The sequence below is a fragment of the Microcaecilia unicolor genome, chromosome 4 (assembly GCF_901765095.1).
Source record: "Microcaecilia unicolor chromosome 4, aMicUni1.1, whole genome shotgun sequence".
Lineage (NCBI taxonomy): Eukaryota > Metazoa > Chordata > Amphibia > Gymnophiona > Siphonopidae > Microcaecilia > Microcaecilia unicolor.
The window spans coordinates 43,687,564-43,704,059 of NC_044034.1; the positions used below are offsets into that span (position 1 = coordinate 43,687,564).

The window sequence follows — 16,496 nt, forward strand, 5'->3', positions numbered from 1 at the left end:
TGCTCTTGTGCCATTTTTGGTGCGGGAATACGGCGCATTCTGTGGTACTCTTTGCAGCCGCCGCCATTTTGCAGTGTCGTCTTCATTGCTTTCCTCTGCTCCCTAGTCGGGGGACATATGTATTTCCCACTCCGGCTTGCTCCTGTAGCAGTGGTGTCTATGACCTGATGTCCGCTGGAGTTTTATGCCATGCACCACTTTGTAGGGCGGGGAGCAAGGGTCGGTCATGGCTCTGGTTGAGCCTGGTCTAGCGCCCAGTGCTCCTGGATCCCAGCAACCCTCATGGCCTCTGCCAGGGAGCTTCAAGTCAGGCAGTCTAGCACCATATTTTTCCCTTTTGGGGCTTTGGGTTTCCCTCCTTCCCTTCTAATTCGGTGGGTGTTTTTGGCCAGTGGGCCGTGGAAGTCCAGTAGCAGAGCGCTAGTGATTGTTTAGTGGTGAAAGCAGCAGCCCTAGACTGAGTTGCTTTTAATGCACTGTCCAGTGCCATTTAGGTGGAAGTCCTCAGACCCCTGACAGAGCCCACAGGCCCTTCACTCTCCTACTCGATTCTCCACACACAACTGCCAAGAAGCCCCCAGGGCCGAGCAGGCAAGCATGGGTGGGGAGCTTGTTGGTGTGTAGCAGATACACAGGTTGCACGCCAGTCGTACGAACGGCTCGGGCCCCACTCTCTTGGAGGTGCACCATTTTTAGCCTCAGTTGCCACTGTGGCTTTTTCAGCCCGGTTTCAGTGGTGTGTTTGGTTTCCCAGTGAGACCTTTGGTTTATGCAGGGGCTGCATGTTTCAGTTCCTGCCTTTCGGCTAGGGTCCTTAGATGCAAGAGGCCTTAGGGGCGTGCTTTCTCGGGAGCCTGTGCTTGCTTGCTCGGTACCAGTATCTTTAGTTGACTTCCCCCCGGCTGAAGCACGTGTGACGCCGATTGGTAGTCGGGGTGGCAAGTCCTGGCCTGGACCTGGTTTGAACTTCTCCCCTGCATGGTTACCCTTTGGCTGGATCGTGTTCACTATGCCAGTTGCTCCTAGTCGGGCTTTTTCTCGTGTCTCAGATGGAGTTTAGGTTGTCTGAACAGGACTTTGGTTCCTGATGTGTCCAGGCAGTGCTTTTGCTTATGGACAGCAGTATATCCGTGTCTGAGGTGTACGGTGAGCGACATTCCGCGGCACCTCTTAGTAATACCCTTTTACAGTGGCTGGCTTTCGGATTTCACGGTTTTCTTCTGGGCCGAGAACCTTGGTTTCTTGTTGCTTAGAGTGTGGCCCCTCATAGGTTATTCCTGCCCCGTGGTCTCACGGGGCTGGGCTTTCGCCTATTGGCAGTTCAGGGTGGCCAGCTGACCGAACTGTTCATGCCCTGCTTCTTTTCCTCCCTCCCTGCGTTTGGATACCTTCCTGCTTTTTACTATACAGCAAGATATACAAAAAGATAATAATAAATCCCAAGCAAAAGGACAGATAGGGTTTCAAGGCTGGTTTGTATATTGTTTCACAGGCTAGGAAATAATGTTGTAGATACCTTCTCTACTCTTGTCTGGCCTGGCCCTACAGTTTCTGCAGGGCTCAGTCGGTTATCCTATGCTACGGGCTTAGGGTTGGCTGTGGTGGTGTTCCCACAGCACCTTGGCCATTGGGTCTTTACGTACTGGTTCTTACCCACATTTGTTCCTTCTAACTCTGCACCCACTTAGGGTGTCGTTACAATGATACATATAAATAATACTTAAGTCAAGCCCAGTCATCAGCCATGTTGACTCCTTTCCATTTTTTGATGTCAGGAGTGTTGGGCGGAATTTCTTTTTTGGGGCAGTTTAGTGGTCTGGTTATGGCACCAACCGGAGCGAGAACTCCGAAACCCAGCAGCGGCTGGTTCTAGTCCGCTGCAGCTCACTCTCTTTAGGTCACATTGCTATGTTCTTTTTCTCAGGCTGACTCTGTCGCTCCGCTTCAGGGGTCAGCTCCTTTGGCCATCAGGCCTTTTGGTTCCGGGTCACAGCCATTCCTCCTTTTTTTGATGTCCTCTGCAGGGGCCTAGCTCGGACTGAGCCTTGGGACAGCTCACTGTTGTCAGGTATACTTGGGTGAGCAGATGTGCTGGAGCTTCAGTTATGTCCTTGTCTTCTCTGGGTTTTCTTGGGTCATGGACTAGGACGGGGGCCTCACCGAGGATGTTCCTTCTTCGATCCCACTGTTTCAGGGATCACCTGCCTGCTGTGCTTGCGTGAAGTGCTTGGCTAATATTCCAGGACTACTAGGCCAACGTTCCTTCCCCTATTGGGCTTTGGGTCTCTCCTTGGGTTTCCTGAGGATGTCTGTCCTCCCCAAGGACCTTGGAGTGTGGGACAGGAATTGCAGGGGATTTACTGTAGCTGCAGCCCTTGCTTGGCTTCGCCAGGCCAGCTTCTCCAAGCAACCAGTGGTTCCAGCTTCCTTTCCCACTCGTCTGCGTTTGGACTCCACGCTGTCTCTCCTGCATTGTGGGAATGAGAATGTTCTCTCTTTCACAGCAGGGAGATTTCTTAACCTCGTTTTTGACGATCCGTTCTACCTTTTTTCCTGGGATTTATGCAATCTGCTCTGGATGTTTCTCCAGTGGAGTTCTTGTCTTCCTGGTTCTCCAGGGGGTGCATTTTACAGCTGCTGGGATTTGCTTTCCTTGGGGACTGTTCTCCATTTATGATGGTAGGGTCAGCCTGCCTTCCACACTGGCTTGCAGGTTCAACCATGTTTGGCATATCTGTAAGTAGCATCTCTTTCTTTTTACAAGGCTAACAATTTCCCCCTGTACTTTGGTCATTAGGAGGGGCCTGCCTTCTCCATCAATAGGTGGTTTTCACCTTAGGGCTAGCAATGCCTAAGGCTGTTTTAGGTGGCGGCTTCGTAGAGCCATTGCTTTCTGTTACTCGTGGGCAGGATACTACCCAGGTCTCGGTATCCTTTTCCTACCAGGTGCTGTGGTCAGAACCTGAACCAGGTCTTGGCAACTTGGCTTTTGTTTTGGATGTTCTTCCTGGAGTCGAAATACCTGCCAGACATCTCTAGTTGTTCTTCTCGGTGGTTACCCTCCCCTTCTCTTGGTTCCTCCCTGCCTATCTCGGCCTTTGAGTCTGGTTTCCCGCTCCTTTCTCTTACCACTTTGCAGTTTCAGCAATTTGCTTTCTCAGTAGCAGGCCTGCTATCGGGAGTTCTGACTGATTCCTTCCTGGACTCTGGAGGCCGAGCCCTCCTGACTATACAAGGATTTAGGCTGAGTTGTCTTTGGGCCATTTCTTTATATGCTTCTACCTGGGAGGCACCTTTGTAGGTGTCTTTGGCGGTTTTGCCGTCGTTTCCTGGGTGGGCCTCTCTGGGTGACAGATACATCTATTGACTCAGCTCCCTTTCTGGACCTGCTGAGGTTCGATGAGACCTTCGTGCCGTAGCTGCTCAATTGGCAGGTCTCCCAGGTGCGGCATATTCCTGAGCATGTTGCTCAACGTTCTTCCAGAGGGGCATGCTCCCCTCATTTTCTCTTTCCTGGGACTGTCACCTGGAGTAACATGGAGGCATATTTTCAAAGCACTTAGCCTTCCAAAGTTCCATAGAAACCTATGGAACTTTGGAAGGCTAAGTGCTTTGAAAATATGCCTCATAGTAACATAGTAAATGACGACAGATAAAGACCTGTACGGTCCATCCGGTCTGCCCAACAACAAGATAAACTAATTTTATACTCTCGTATTACTCGTAGCTCCTGGTGTCTTTCTAGCCAGGGTCTTCAACTCCCAGATTTCATTTGTCCCATTTTTGGAATCCTCTAAGGGGGATGTGGGACACTCTGTTTCTCCTCTTCTTCCTAGGGCCCTTTTTTCCCTTTCTTATGGTTCGCCTCAGCCTCAGTTTCTTGCAGGTGGACACTTCACTTCCTACGCCTGCACTAATTGGGGGTTCGGGCTTGGGGGATAATGCCCACTCTTGGGCCCTCTGGGCAATGATTCGTCTCCATCGCCTTAGTTTCTGTGGCTTCTCTTCGCTTACTGTTAGCTAAAATCTCTGGCGCTCTTTGGTGGGGTCCACTGAGTTCCTTCAGTCAGATTTCTTGTTGGTGTTTTTGCTAGGGTTCCCTAGTGCTGGTCCATGGACAGGTTTGCTCACTTGAGACGGGAGGCTATCGTGAGGACTTAATTTTGCACAGGTACTCCCCTTCTATCCAGGTGCCTTCTTCCTCAGCTGCAACGGCTTGCTGGGCAGAAGGTCATCTATTCTTCTGCGAGGAACTCTGTATAGCTGACGTCGGTTCTTTCTTGCCTGTCTTAGGTGGACACAGTCGTATGGTTGGCTCTGCTTGGTTGGATGTCTTTTTCGAAGTTTTGATGCTATTCACAGAAGCGTTGGTGCCCACCCCCTACTTAAGGACTGCTTTGCTACATATCACACGTCTCTGGATTCATCTGCTGCTGCTGTTGCTAAGGAGTGAAAAATTATGTCTTACCTGATAATTTTCTTTTCCTTTAGTCGCAGATGAATCCAGAGTCCCACCCTTGTTTTGGTGGCTCTTGTTGGTTAATTCTCTGTGTTGGACCATGTTCCTGGTTTTTACATTCTAGGGGAGCTGTTGTCATCAGTTTCCGTTTTTATGCTTCTGGAGTTTTGTCTCTTCCTGGTGGGGAAGGAGACCTGTTTTAACTTTGTCTTTTTCTTTGTTATGAGGAATGTTGAATGGCCGGGGAGCATACAGCCCTATAGGATAGAAGCGCTGAATTGCACTGTCTCAACCTACTGGTAGGTGGACACAACCCACACGTCTCTGGATTCATCTGCTGCAGCTAAAGGAAAGAAAATTATCAGGTAAGACGCATGATTTTTCGATTGGTGGTACTAGTTTCAGGTTCCAAGAGAATTAGACAAGACTGCACTAGGAAGACAGTGGCTTCAAGAGCACCAGAATCCATAAAAGGTGGCAACAAACCAATGGCAGCCAGCAGGGTAAAAAGGGACTATCTGGCTTGCTGAGGGTGGTGAGTGAGTGTGGAAGGGAATGGTTGAGAGGGAAGAGGAGGGAGCTGACTAGCAAGTTTGGGAGAGGGGGTATTGGTTGGGTGGGTATTGGTTAACAGGAGGGGTTGAAGTGGCTCCCTGGCGCTATTGAGTTGAATGGGGCCGAGAGAGAGGGGTGGGGAAAACTGATGGAGAGGGAGGTTTATGGGGGCAACATTGTGGAGGAGTTGAGAGAGGAGACTGGAAACAAGGTGGAAGTAATGAGAGACTGCAGGGGACAGGTTTGGCAGAGCACTAGTACATTAAAAGGGGTACCCCAGAAATTTAAGGGCCAGTGGTTGGAGAGATCTCTGAATCTATTCTACATTTACATGATCCTACTGCTTGAGGCTTAACTTATACATCGTCTGCAAAGAAATGGCATGTTTTCTTTCTTGTTGTAAAGAGATTACAAGAATTAGTAGCAAAACTCAATTAAGAGGTTAGGAGAGGTACAAAAACTGTGCACACTAAAACTGATAAAATTTAACAGTAAATTGGCAACTTGACTTCTTTTGGTATTTAGTTCTTTTTACCAATTACTTTTGTTTGCTGTTGTCTGTTTTTTAGTTTCAACATTTTTTTTATTGATGATGAAATAAACATAACATAGTATGTAATACATATCATGCAACTTCAACACTACAATTGTATGTCATGTATTCGCAATAAACAGACCATCATCATGGTTTTATATTCCCCCCCCCCCCCTTCCGCCTCTTTGTAGCTTACCGATGTTTATTCAGCAGATGTCACCTGGTCATGCAATTCAGGGTAAACAGTACACACCACCCCCAATCTCTCTGACCAGCACTTTGCTAACTATTCAGCATTTTTAAAATTATGGCTTGCGTTCCCTACTCCTTCCCTAACCCCCCTTCTCCCCCTCTTCCTGTTGCATGTCCTACATCCTAGCCTATCTACTCTCCTCCATCTCCCCACGGTAGCCCACTGAGTACTTGAGTACGGGCTCGTGGGGAAATCGTGTTTATATATTTCTTCCAAGTGCTCAAAAACCGCACTTGTCTTTTTGGTGTCAGTCTCGCCTCTCTCGATTCCCAAAGCATTAGTTGGTGTAGTTTATTTCTCCAATACCAATGAGAGGGAGGACGTCCATTAGCCAGTGATTGTTGTCTGTTTTTTGAAACTCACCTTGGTGGTGGTATTTATTTTGTTAGAATGAAACCCCTTCAGTGTCCAAGAATATATTAAAAGAGGAGGACCATTTACAGATGATTCGGAATTATCAACAGCATCTTCTGCAGCAAAACAGGTACTGGCATATATGAAATTAAAAAAAAAAGTTAAGTTGCATGTAATCAGATACCGGAGAGAAGTTTGTCTTCACATTGCAATAGATAATATATATATTTGCATGATGATCTTGGTATACACAACACAGTACAAATTAATGTTAATTTTTCTTTTTCTTTTTTTTTTGATCAAAGGGACTTGCAAATTTTGTGTTTGATCATAGGGAGTCTGAGTAACCTTGAAAGGGCAGCGTAAAGAGGGAGAGAATAAGGTTCCTGTTCTTAATTTGGGGTGGGAGGGGGGCTACACATTTAGGCCACTGCTGATTTCTCTGGCATCAAAAATTTGCATGGTGACCTGGTTGAAAGAATAGACGAGGACAATGGAGTTCTTCATGAAGAACTTCAAGTTTTCTCTGGATTACACTTTTAAGGTATAGTGTTGCGATTAGAAAAAAGTCTCCTGACTTTACAACTTCACATTCAGCCACAATACTTGTATTTTTGCCCAAGAAAAATTATATATATTTATATATGTGTATATATGTTTTTTAGGCAGCATCAGCAGTCCATTGAAGAAGCTAGAAATCATTTACAGGAATACCAAGTTTTTTTGAAAAAAAGATACCCATCTATTTCTACAATATCCGTGGACTCTTCTGCTATGGCAGCATCTGAATATGTAAATGTAAAATCTACAGCTGGAGCAACCTTGCAAACAGAGGCATCAGAGTTGTTTTACAGTCAGGTCCATTCAGTAACACATGAACCATCTAAACTAGTTCAAGACCAGCATAAAAAAGCAGTTGATGAAGCCAGAAAACAATTACTAGACTACCAGACTATGCTGAAAAGAAAATACCCATCTACTTCCAGAAAAACTTTAGATTCTGTTATTACCAAAGAAACAGCACACAGGAACCAAGAGTCTAAAATAGAAGTTTTCTTGCAAGGAGATGCTGCAGAAATGCTTCATAGCAGAACCCAGTCCTTAAATCACAAACTATCTGAACATCTGGAACCAGTGACTTCACATTCAGAAAAACATACCTTTTTGGAAAAGCAGTCTGACATGGTTGACCAGCCCATGTCTGGCATTAGTAAGGAGTTACCAGCTGTGTTTCGATTCAGGCCAGAGTGCTTTCATAAAGACCTTCAGAGTTCTGGTTTATCACAGTCAATGCCAGTGGGAGTATCAAATGTGCTGTCAGATACTGAAGTTAAGCAGTTACCTAAGTCTAGTGAACAAACAGAATCAGTTTTCACAAGAGTACCCCTGGAAGTAGACAATGAGCAGATTGGACTGTATTCACCCACAAAAAATGTGAATGAAAGCCCAGCTCAGAAGTCATCCCTAAATAGTCCAAAAGAGAAAGTATTAAAATGGGTTCCAGAAATACTAGAATCTCAGGAATGCCAAGCCAAATCATCAAATGAACAGGTGCCACTGCAAGTCAGCAGAGATGCTTCACTTGAACTGTCCAATTCTCAGCCATTCCTTCCCTCTTTAGGGGAACAGCAACTCAGATTATTGTCTTATGATCCGTTTACTGGGCCTGGGGGAGATCAGGAACATCAAACCCAACAGAGCTTCTCCAGTGTTCTGGAGTTTCGTGAGAGATTTTTATCTACTGAGGAGATTCAAGCACAACAAGAACAGGTAAAGGAACTGCAGTTGCAGCTGGACTGGCAAAGGGTAACACTTAGCTCTAAGCAGAGACTACAAGATAAATTACTATTACAGAAACAGAGTGAGCTGAAGCAGAGACAGCAAGAAGTTATGGAAGGTTTCCTCAGAGACCAGAAGGTAAGCTAGTGTTATAACATCCGTCAAACATATTTATTTCCAGTGTGTAGTTTCTAAAGACATAACTGCATGGAATTTCAGGCACAGTTTCTTGTTAAAGTCCTTAACCTTTTGGTACTTTAAATTACAACTGTGGGTCACTCTATTCATATAACCATTGTTTCAGGTGGTATATTTTCTGTATGACTTATAAAATGACAGTTGTTGGAACTTTTTAAAAGAAAATTCATAATTATTACTCAGGTTTAGAGAATGACACGGGGATGGGGACAGAGACAGAGCTCCCGGGGATGGGACAGGGACAGGTCACACGGGGGCAGGGATGGGGACAGAGCCCACAGGGACGGGGACAAACTTTGTCCCCATGTCATTTTCTTCTTTGAAACCTGTAAATGAACTGGACTGTTATTTATGTTTGAGTGATGCCTACAAAGATATTTTGATTTTTTGGAAAAACAAGCAAACATACTGGCCACAACTAGCAAAATTTGCATGTGGGATCCTGCACATCCTGCTACCAGCACATCTTCTAAGAAGACAACTTCTATTCCAGGAAGGACTGTGGAGGGCAGGAGAGCTAGATAGAATCCTGAGATTGCTGATTGACTTCTTATTCATCCACAGATTAAAAAACCATAACAGTGCTTCATAGGGCATATTTTTCCCCTCTAGGGCATATAGAATGTATAGAACGGGCTGTATTTTATACCCCTGGACATTTTAACAGTGTGAATTAGGATTCCTTGGTGTAGTAGAAATCACCTATTGTTGTGGTTGGAAGGGTAGAGGGGTGATGGTGGGAAGGAGGGTTATTATAGCTGCTCATTGTTGTTATTGTTTTCTGTTTGTAATTTATACACAACAGTTGCATAGCATATTGTTCCTTTTTATACTTTAATAAAAAGATTTAAATATAAAATCATAAGTGTTCAAGGCTTCTGCAGATGGGGACGGGGTGGGGATGGAGACAGAACCTACAGGGACAAACTTTGTCCCCATGTTATTCTCTACTCGGGTTCTGATTCCAAATTGTTCATATGCTTTGGATATGAGCATATCACAAACTGTGTTCTTATGCTTTGGATCCCATATTGAAGCAAATCACCTCTTCATGAGTGTTAATAGCATAAGTTAAATTACAGACCAAGGCAGTTGTTGGACTGCTTCAAAAAGCAACAAAAATGATGAGGTTTGCTCCAAAAGTTATATGAGAAGAGACTTGAGGCTTGAGAACCTGAATATATATATACGCTAGAAAAGAGGAAGGATAAGGGGAGACATGATACAGACGTTCAGTTCTGGTTGTTGTATCTCAAAAAAGATGTAGCGGAATTAGGAAAGGTTCAAAGAAGAGCAACCAAAATGATAAAAGGGGATGGAACTCCTGCCGTATGAGGAAAGGCTAAAGAAGTTAGGGCTTACAATCTAGTATACCTTGGACTGTAAATGAGCCTTAGCCTTCTATCTGGAGTGGGCTAAAGCCCATAAACAGTCCACCCAGCTTTGTGTCTTTTGACCCAAACATGATGGGAGTAGCCATCCTGCAAGTTTCCAATTAGCAGATTGCATCTTGTTCACTTGTGTCCAGGCTGGGCTGACTCGAGGGTCATGTAACGACTCGTGCCATGGCTGTGTTGGTGGCCCACTTTAGTTCAGCCTCCATTGAGGAGATTTGCAAAGCTTCAATGTGGCCTTCAGTCTACACATTCACATCTCACTACTGCCTTGATCAGGACACCTGATGTGCCATCTAGTTCAACCATGGGAGTCGAAGTAGCCACCCACAGTCTTCAAGGGGATCAGTAAAACATTTATTATCCAAAATATAAAGTGCTGACAGACTGAACCCAACGGGTTTAGGCACCCAAGCCTTTGTCAGGGGTTCTTATAAGCCAGCAATGTGATCATAAATATGGATAGTAAATATATTATCAAAACTTAGCTCTACAAGCTTCAGTTGTCAGCAGAGAATATCAGAGATGCCTACAATCAAGTCAGCCTGGTTGCCGAAACACGGCCCGTGTTGGGTTCAGTCTGTCAGCACTGTTATATTTTGGATAATAAAACGTTTTACTGATCCACTTGAAGATTGTGATTGACTACTTCTGCTCCCGAGGTTTTTCTGTGGAAGATTTGGTTTCCTGTTTTGTTTGTCAGTCAGACAGACAAACCTGCAGAATTTATTTTGTGTCTAGAAACCAACTCCACCCTCCTAGGCCTGGTTTTGTTCTGTTCCAGGCTGCACATTTACAACCAGTTTGTATATAGTTTCAGGTTAATTGATGTCAAGGCCCCAATGTTTCGAGTCCCTATTATTCTAGCATCATTTTCAGTGAGCCTGGTAGCTAGAGATTCCTACACGTGAGAATATATTGGTCCTGCTTGTCCTCAGAGAAAGCAAAATTACTCACTTGTAGCAGGTGTTCTCAGAGGACAGCAGGACCAGTAGTCTCACATACCCTTTCTCCTCCCCTTGGAGTTGTTGTCTTTAGCTATTCCATCACCCACATGTGAGAATACTGGGCCTGCTGTCCTTGGAGAACACCTGCTACAGGTGAGTAACTTTGCTTTCATTCTTATTGTATTAGAGTGAGCTAGTGGGGTTTGAAAACATGAATCATTATCATTTCCCCTTCTCTTTTCTTAAGGCAATACAAACCAGTTTTCCTGTAGATAAATCGGAGAGTCAGAGGAATGAGCAGTTCAGTTGGCTGTCTTCTATGTTACACACTTTGGAGAGCAATGTGTATGAAAAAGCTGATCACTGTAATAGGGGTGAGTTCCAGGATTGAGTAGTGGAGTATGCTCTTATTTGTCAACAGTTGGCCCAACAGTTTCCATAAGGTGACAATGAGAATTTTGAATAAGCAATTGCATAAATTAACAAAAAAGAAAACTATTCAGCCAGTGAATGTATAACTTTACAGTGGAGGAGTAGTGCAGTGGCCTGAGAGCCTAGGGAACTGAGTTCAATTCCCACTGCAGCAACTTGTGACTCTAGGTAAGTCACTTTAACCCTCTATTGCCTCAGGTACAAAATAAGTACCTGTATGTAATCAAGTCCCATCCCCTTTCCCATACAATTTTTAAAAAATACATGGATAGCATATATTGGGTTGAAATTGTGACTGAAAATTCCAATACTGTCTAATTTGGGGCTTGACCTGGGGTGGGGCAAGAGCACTACTACTACTACTATTTAGCATTTCTATAGCGCTACAAGGCGTACGCAGCGCTGCACAAACATAGAAGAAAGACAGTCCCTGCTCAAAGAGCTTACAGTCTAATAGAGGGTTTAGAATTATGCAGATAGTGCTTTCATGGGCTGAATATTTGTATTCATTTCCTGTGCCAGCTCTTAAATTTATAAGGTCACTGCTCCAGCTGAATATTGACACCATGGATATTCTATCAGTTGTTACAACCTTAGAATAATAGCAGAAAATAACCAAATTACTTCTGATGAAGCCATTGAGCTTGTTAGTTTATTGTTTTTCTCCGAGGACAAGCAGGCTGTTTGTTCTCACATGTGGGCCGACGGCATTTTGCAAGCAAAATATTAAAAAAAAAAGATTTGCCAGAGTCTTCTGGCGCACATGCGCGGACTGATTTCCCACCCGTTGCACGAGTGTACCTCTCAGTTTTCTCTGTATTGAGGTGCGGTAGAGTTTATTTTTCTGTGCTCCTCTCAGGCCCGGGAAGAGTCTTTATCTGTTTTGTGGCTTTTTTGCCTTATTTTTCTTATCTTTTAACAATTTACCGTTTAACAAAAACCCAAAACAAAAGGTACCCGTAGTTTCCTTTATTTTTTTGTCCCCTTTTAAAGTTTCCTTTGTTTTTCGAAGCCGGCCGCACAGTCGGGTTGTTCCCTTCTTTTGTTCCCTTTTTTCTTTTAACAGGCACAATTGCTTCTTTTGATTTCGCCAAAGCCATTTTTCCTTCCATGTCATTGAAGACACCCAGCGGCTTCAAACGTTGTACTCTGTGCAACCGGACCATCTCAGGTACTGATACCCACGCCTGGTGTATCCCAGTGCCTTGGGCCCGACCATAGCCCAGCCGCTTGTAGTCTATGTCTTCGTATGAAGAAACGGACCCAAGCATCTCAAGAAGCCCAGCGACAAAAGGTTTTTTGGGGCTCGGTCCAGTCCTTAGACATCGACTTTGAGGGAAAAATCGATGTCTGGAGCAGTGGTAATGGCTGCTGAAAGACCTATTCGCGCTGGGAGCAGTGAGGCATCGAGTGGGTCTCCACCTGCCTCGAGGCCTCCTGTTATGCAGGCCCCCCGGGACCGACCTTCGTCGGACCCGGCCCCAAGGAGGCGTGAGGATTCCACGTCTTCCTCATCAGTACCGAGGAGTCTTGATGACGGGCGTTGAGTGAAGGTCAAGAAGCACCGTCATCGTTCTCCTTCGACTCGCAGTTCTGGGAACTACTACTACTACTTAGCATTTCTGTAGCGCTACTAGACGTACAAGCTCTGGGGCATCGAGGGAATCGGCACCCGAGAAGCATCGGCACCGAGAGGATCGCTCCCCCTCTATTTAGGAGGTGCCGATGCGTCAGTCTTCTGGCAGCCCGGTACCTGTTCCCGAGCCTCGACAGATTCTGCCACCGGCTCCTGTACCGACCCCGCAGCCTTTACGACGGCGGCTCTTGACGAGCGCATCAGGGCCCTGCTTCCAGAGCTTCTGGAAGGATTGCTGCGTCAGTCTGCTTCGGTGTCGGGGGTGCTTGCTCCTTCCATACTGGCTGCTGCAGCGGCGTCTGGCTTTTCGGCTGTGGTGAGGTCTCCGACCTCATTGCCGCCTGTGGCATTGGTGTCGGCTGCCACCCAGGTCGACTCCCCTTCTACGTCAGTGGAGGAAGCTTCACCGGAGTCCAGGTGGGCGTCGACTTCTTGGCACTGCCATCGAGGACGTCGTTCCTCAGCGTTGAGGCAGGCTCAGTTTCGGCTTCTCTGAGGGATATCTTGTTCGATACTGAAGATGAACGTTCTTGGAAGGAAGAGGAGGATCCCAGGTACTTTTCTTCTGACGAGTCTTATTGGATTTCTTCTGAACCTTCCCCTCCACTAGGAAGGAGACTTTCTCCACTGGAGAGTCTATCCTTTACCTCCTTTGTCCAGGAAATGGCTGCGGCTATTCCCTTCCCTATGGAGGTTGAGGATGAGCCCAGGACTGAGATGCTCGATGTCCTGGATTATCCTTCTCTGCCTAGAGAGGCTGCAACGGCTCCTTTGCAAAATGTACTGAAGGAAGTCCTTATGCAAAACTGGTCGTTCATTCTGTCTAATCCCGTGATCCTGAAAAAGTCTGAATCCCAATATCGGATCCACGGGGAGCCTGGATTGATGAGGTCTCAGCTACCTCACAATTCCATGGTGGTGGAATCTGCTCTCAAAAGAGCCAAGAGTACTAGGGACTATGCCTCTGCGCCCCCAGGCAGAGAATCTAGAACTTTGGACTCTTTTGGGAGGAAGGCTTATCAGGCTGCTATGCTGGCTGCCAAAATCCAGATATACCAGCTCTTCACGAGCATCCACTTGCGGAACTCGGTGAGGCAACTGTCTAGCTTGGTTGATGATCTCCCTCCGGAGCAGGCTGAGCCTTTTCGCCAGGTGGTCAGGCAGCAGAAGGCGTGTCGAAAATTCCTGGCCAGGGGTACGTTCAACACTTTTGATGTAGCATCCAGGATCGCTGCCCAGGGTATAGTGATGCGCAGACTCTCGTGGCTGCATGTCTCTGACCTGGATCATTCAGTCCAGCAGCAGATGGCGGATGTTTCTTGCTGGGGGGGGGGGGGGGGGGATAACCTTTTTGGTGAGAAAGTAGAGGATCTGGTTGACCAGCTCAAGAAGCACAATGATGCTATGGATTCTCTCTCCCGCCGGGTGTCTTCTGCTACTACCTCCTCATCTAGGAGGTTTTTTGGAGGGGAGAGGAGTGCTTCCTATTCCTATTCTAGGTGTAGGTACACTCCTGCTTCTCGGCAGCCTGCCCAGGCTCAGTCCCAGCACGTTCGTTCTTGTCAGCAGCGTGCGCCTAAGGCCACTGCAGCTCCCCAGCAAAAGCAAGGGACAGGCTTTTGACTGGCTCCAGTTCAGCATAGCCTCAGTAAATGTGTCTGTACCGGGCGACTTGCCAGTTGGGGGGAGTTTAATGTTTTTTTCACTAAAGGTGGTCTCTTATAACCTCAGACTGGTGGGTTCTTCAAATAGTCCGGTTAGGATACACCCTCAATCTGGAATCCAAGCCTCCAAATTACCCACTGGGAGCTCAGTCCTACAGCTCCCAGCACAAGCAGGCACTTGCAGAGGAACTCTCCGCCCTTCTACAGGCCCAAGCGGTCGAACCCGTTCCTCCAGGGAAAGAAGGGCTGGGATTCTATTCCAGGTACTTCCTTGTGCAAAAGAAAACAGGGGGGATGCGTCCCATCCTAGACCTAAGGGCCCTGAACAAATTTCTTGTCAGAGAAAAGTTCAGGATGGTTTCCCTAGGCACCCTTCTTCCCATGATAGGAAAACGATTGGCTATGCTTCTGGACTTAAAGGATGCTTACACATACATCTCAATACTTCCAGCTCACAGAAAGTATCTTCAATTTCGGCTAGGAACACAGCACTTTCAGTATTGTGTACTGCCTTTTGACCTGGCGTCTGTGCCCAGAGTATTTACCCAAATGCCTAGTTGTAGTCGCAGCATCGCTACCTAGGCTGGGAGTGCATGTGTTTCCTTATCTCGACGATTGGCTGGTGAAGAGCACCTCGAAGGAGGGTGCTCTGGAGTCCATGCGAATGACTATTCTGGTGCTAGAGCTGCTGCGGTTCGTCATAAATTTATCCCAAGTCCTATCTCACCCCAGTCCAAAAATTGGAATTCATTGGAGCCCTGTTGAACACTCAGACAGCTTGAGCTTATCTTCCCGAGACTAGGACAGACAATCTTCTGTCCCTGGTGTCCATGGTCCGAGTGTCTGAGCAGGCCATGGCTCGGCAGATGTTGAGACTTCTGGGCCACATGGCCTCCACAGTTCATGTCACGCCCATGACACGTCTACATATGAGATCAACTCAATGTACCCTAGCTTCCCAGTGGTTTCAAGCTGCGGGGGATCTAGAGGATGTAATTTAACTTTCCACCGACTTTCAGAGTTCTCTTCAGTGGTGGACGATTCGATTCAATTTGACCATGGGGCGACCATTCCAAGTTCCTCAGCCACAAAAAGTGCTGACGACGGATGCATCTCTCCTGGGGTGGTGTTATGACCCGGTAGTAGTGAGCCCCTGTGCCCCGACTAAGCACGGCAGAGATGGAGTGACACCGCACTCGGTCAGGCAGCCAGACAACCCCTAGCTTGACCTGGGAAGTGACCACCATTCACCGGGAGTTGAGCTCCCAGCTGCAGGTAGCCACCAGGATTTCTGGAACCGGCGGGGTTGCACGGCCACTGACCAGAATAGCAAGAAACAGACACAGTCCAGAACCAGAACTCGCAACAGGCAAAGAATATTCAATTCAGTCAGGGTCAAGGCAGGCAGCAAATAAGCGTAATCCAAGAAGACTAGCCAAGGTCCGATACACAGGAAATCAGGAACAGAAGAAAGTCGGTGAACAACACTCCGACAGCAACTCCTCAGAACAAATGAGGCCGAAGTAACGAAGGACTGAAGGCAGGGCTTTAAGTAGTGGAGGAATTAGGCTCAAGTATGTGCAGCTGATTCAAGATGGCTGCCCCCATCAGCAGAGGTGCCTTCGTCCAAATATGGGCTTCCTTCCTGACCTCATTACTCCAAGATGGCTGCCCCCTCCTGAGCTAGCCAAGATGGCTGCTGTCCTTGATCCAACCCGGATGACAGCTGCCAGACATAGGAAACTGAAACCGACCCTCCTAAGACTGAACCTTGTCCCTCTTGAACAAAGCTGAGGAATGACTTAGCCGGGAGGAGCGTCGAACAGGTGAGGGACGTAACAGGTGGGAAGCTCATGTAGATGGACTCCACACTCAGGGAGCCTGGTCCTTTCAGGAAAAAGGTCTGCAGATCAACCTGGAATTAAGAGCGATCTGGAATGCTTTAAAGGCTTTCAGAGATCAGCTGTCCAACCAAGTGATCTTAATTCAGACGGACAATAAGGTTGCCATGTTTTACACCAACAAGCAGGGGGGCACCGGATCTTGCCCTCTGTGTCAGGAAGCCATCCAGATGTGGCTTTGGGCTTGTCACGGCATGTTTCTCCAAGCCACTTATCTGGCAGGCGTAAACGACAATCTGGCCGACAGGTTGAGCAGGATTATGCAACCTCGTGAGTGGTCAGGGCGTAGTCCGCAAGATCTTCCGAACGTGGGGCACCCCCTTGGTGGATCTTTTTGCCACTCAGATCAATCACAAGGTCCTTCAGTTCCGTTTCAGACTTAAGGCCCA

The 16,496-nt window shown here is 46.9% G+C and overlaps 1 protein-coding gene across 1 annotated transcript in view; it reads left to right on the forward strand.

Moving 5' to 3' along the window:
• The window catches only part of CEP295 (centrosomal protein 295), a 178,294-nt gene that overhangs the window by 78,861 nt on the left and 82,937 nt on the right, over positions 1–16,496 (forward strand). Inside the window, exons 12-14 of the mRNA XM_030200190.1 lie at positions 6,192–6,286; positions 6,822–8,073; positions 10,722–10,848. Coding sequence (XP_030056050.1) covers positions 6,192–6,286; positions 6,822–8,073; positions 10,722–10,848 — 1,474 coding nt within the window. The remainder of the gene's footprint in view (positions 1–6,191; positions 6,287–6,821; positions 8,074–10,721; positions 10,849–16,496) is intronic.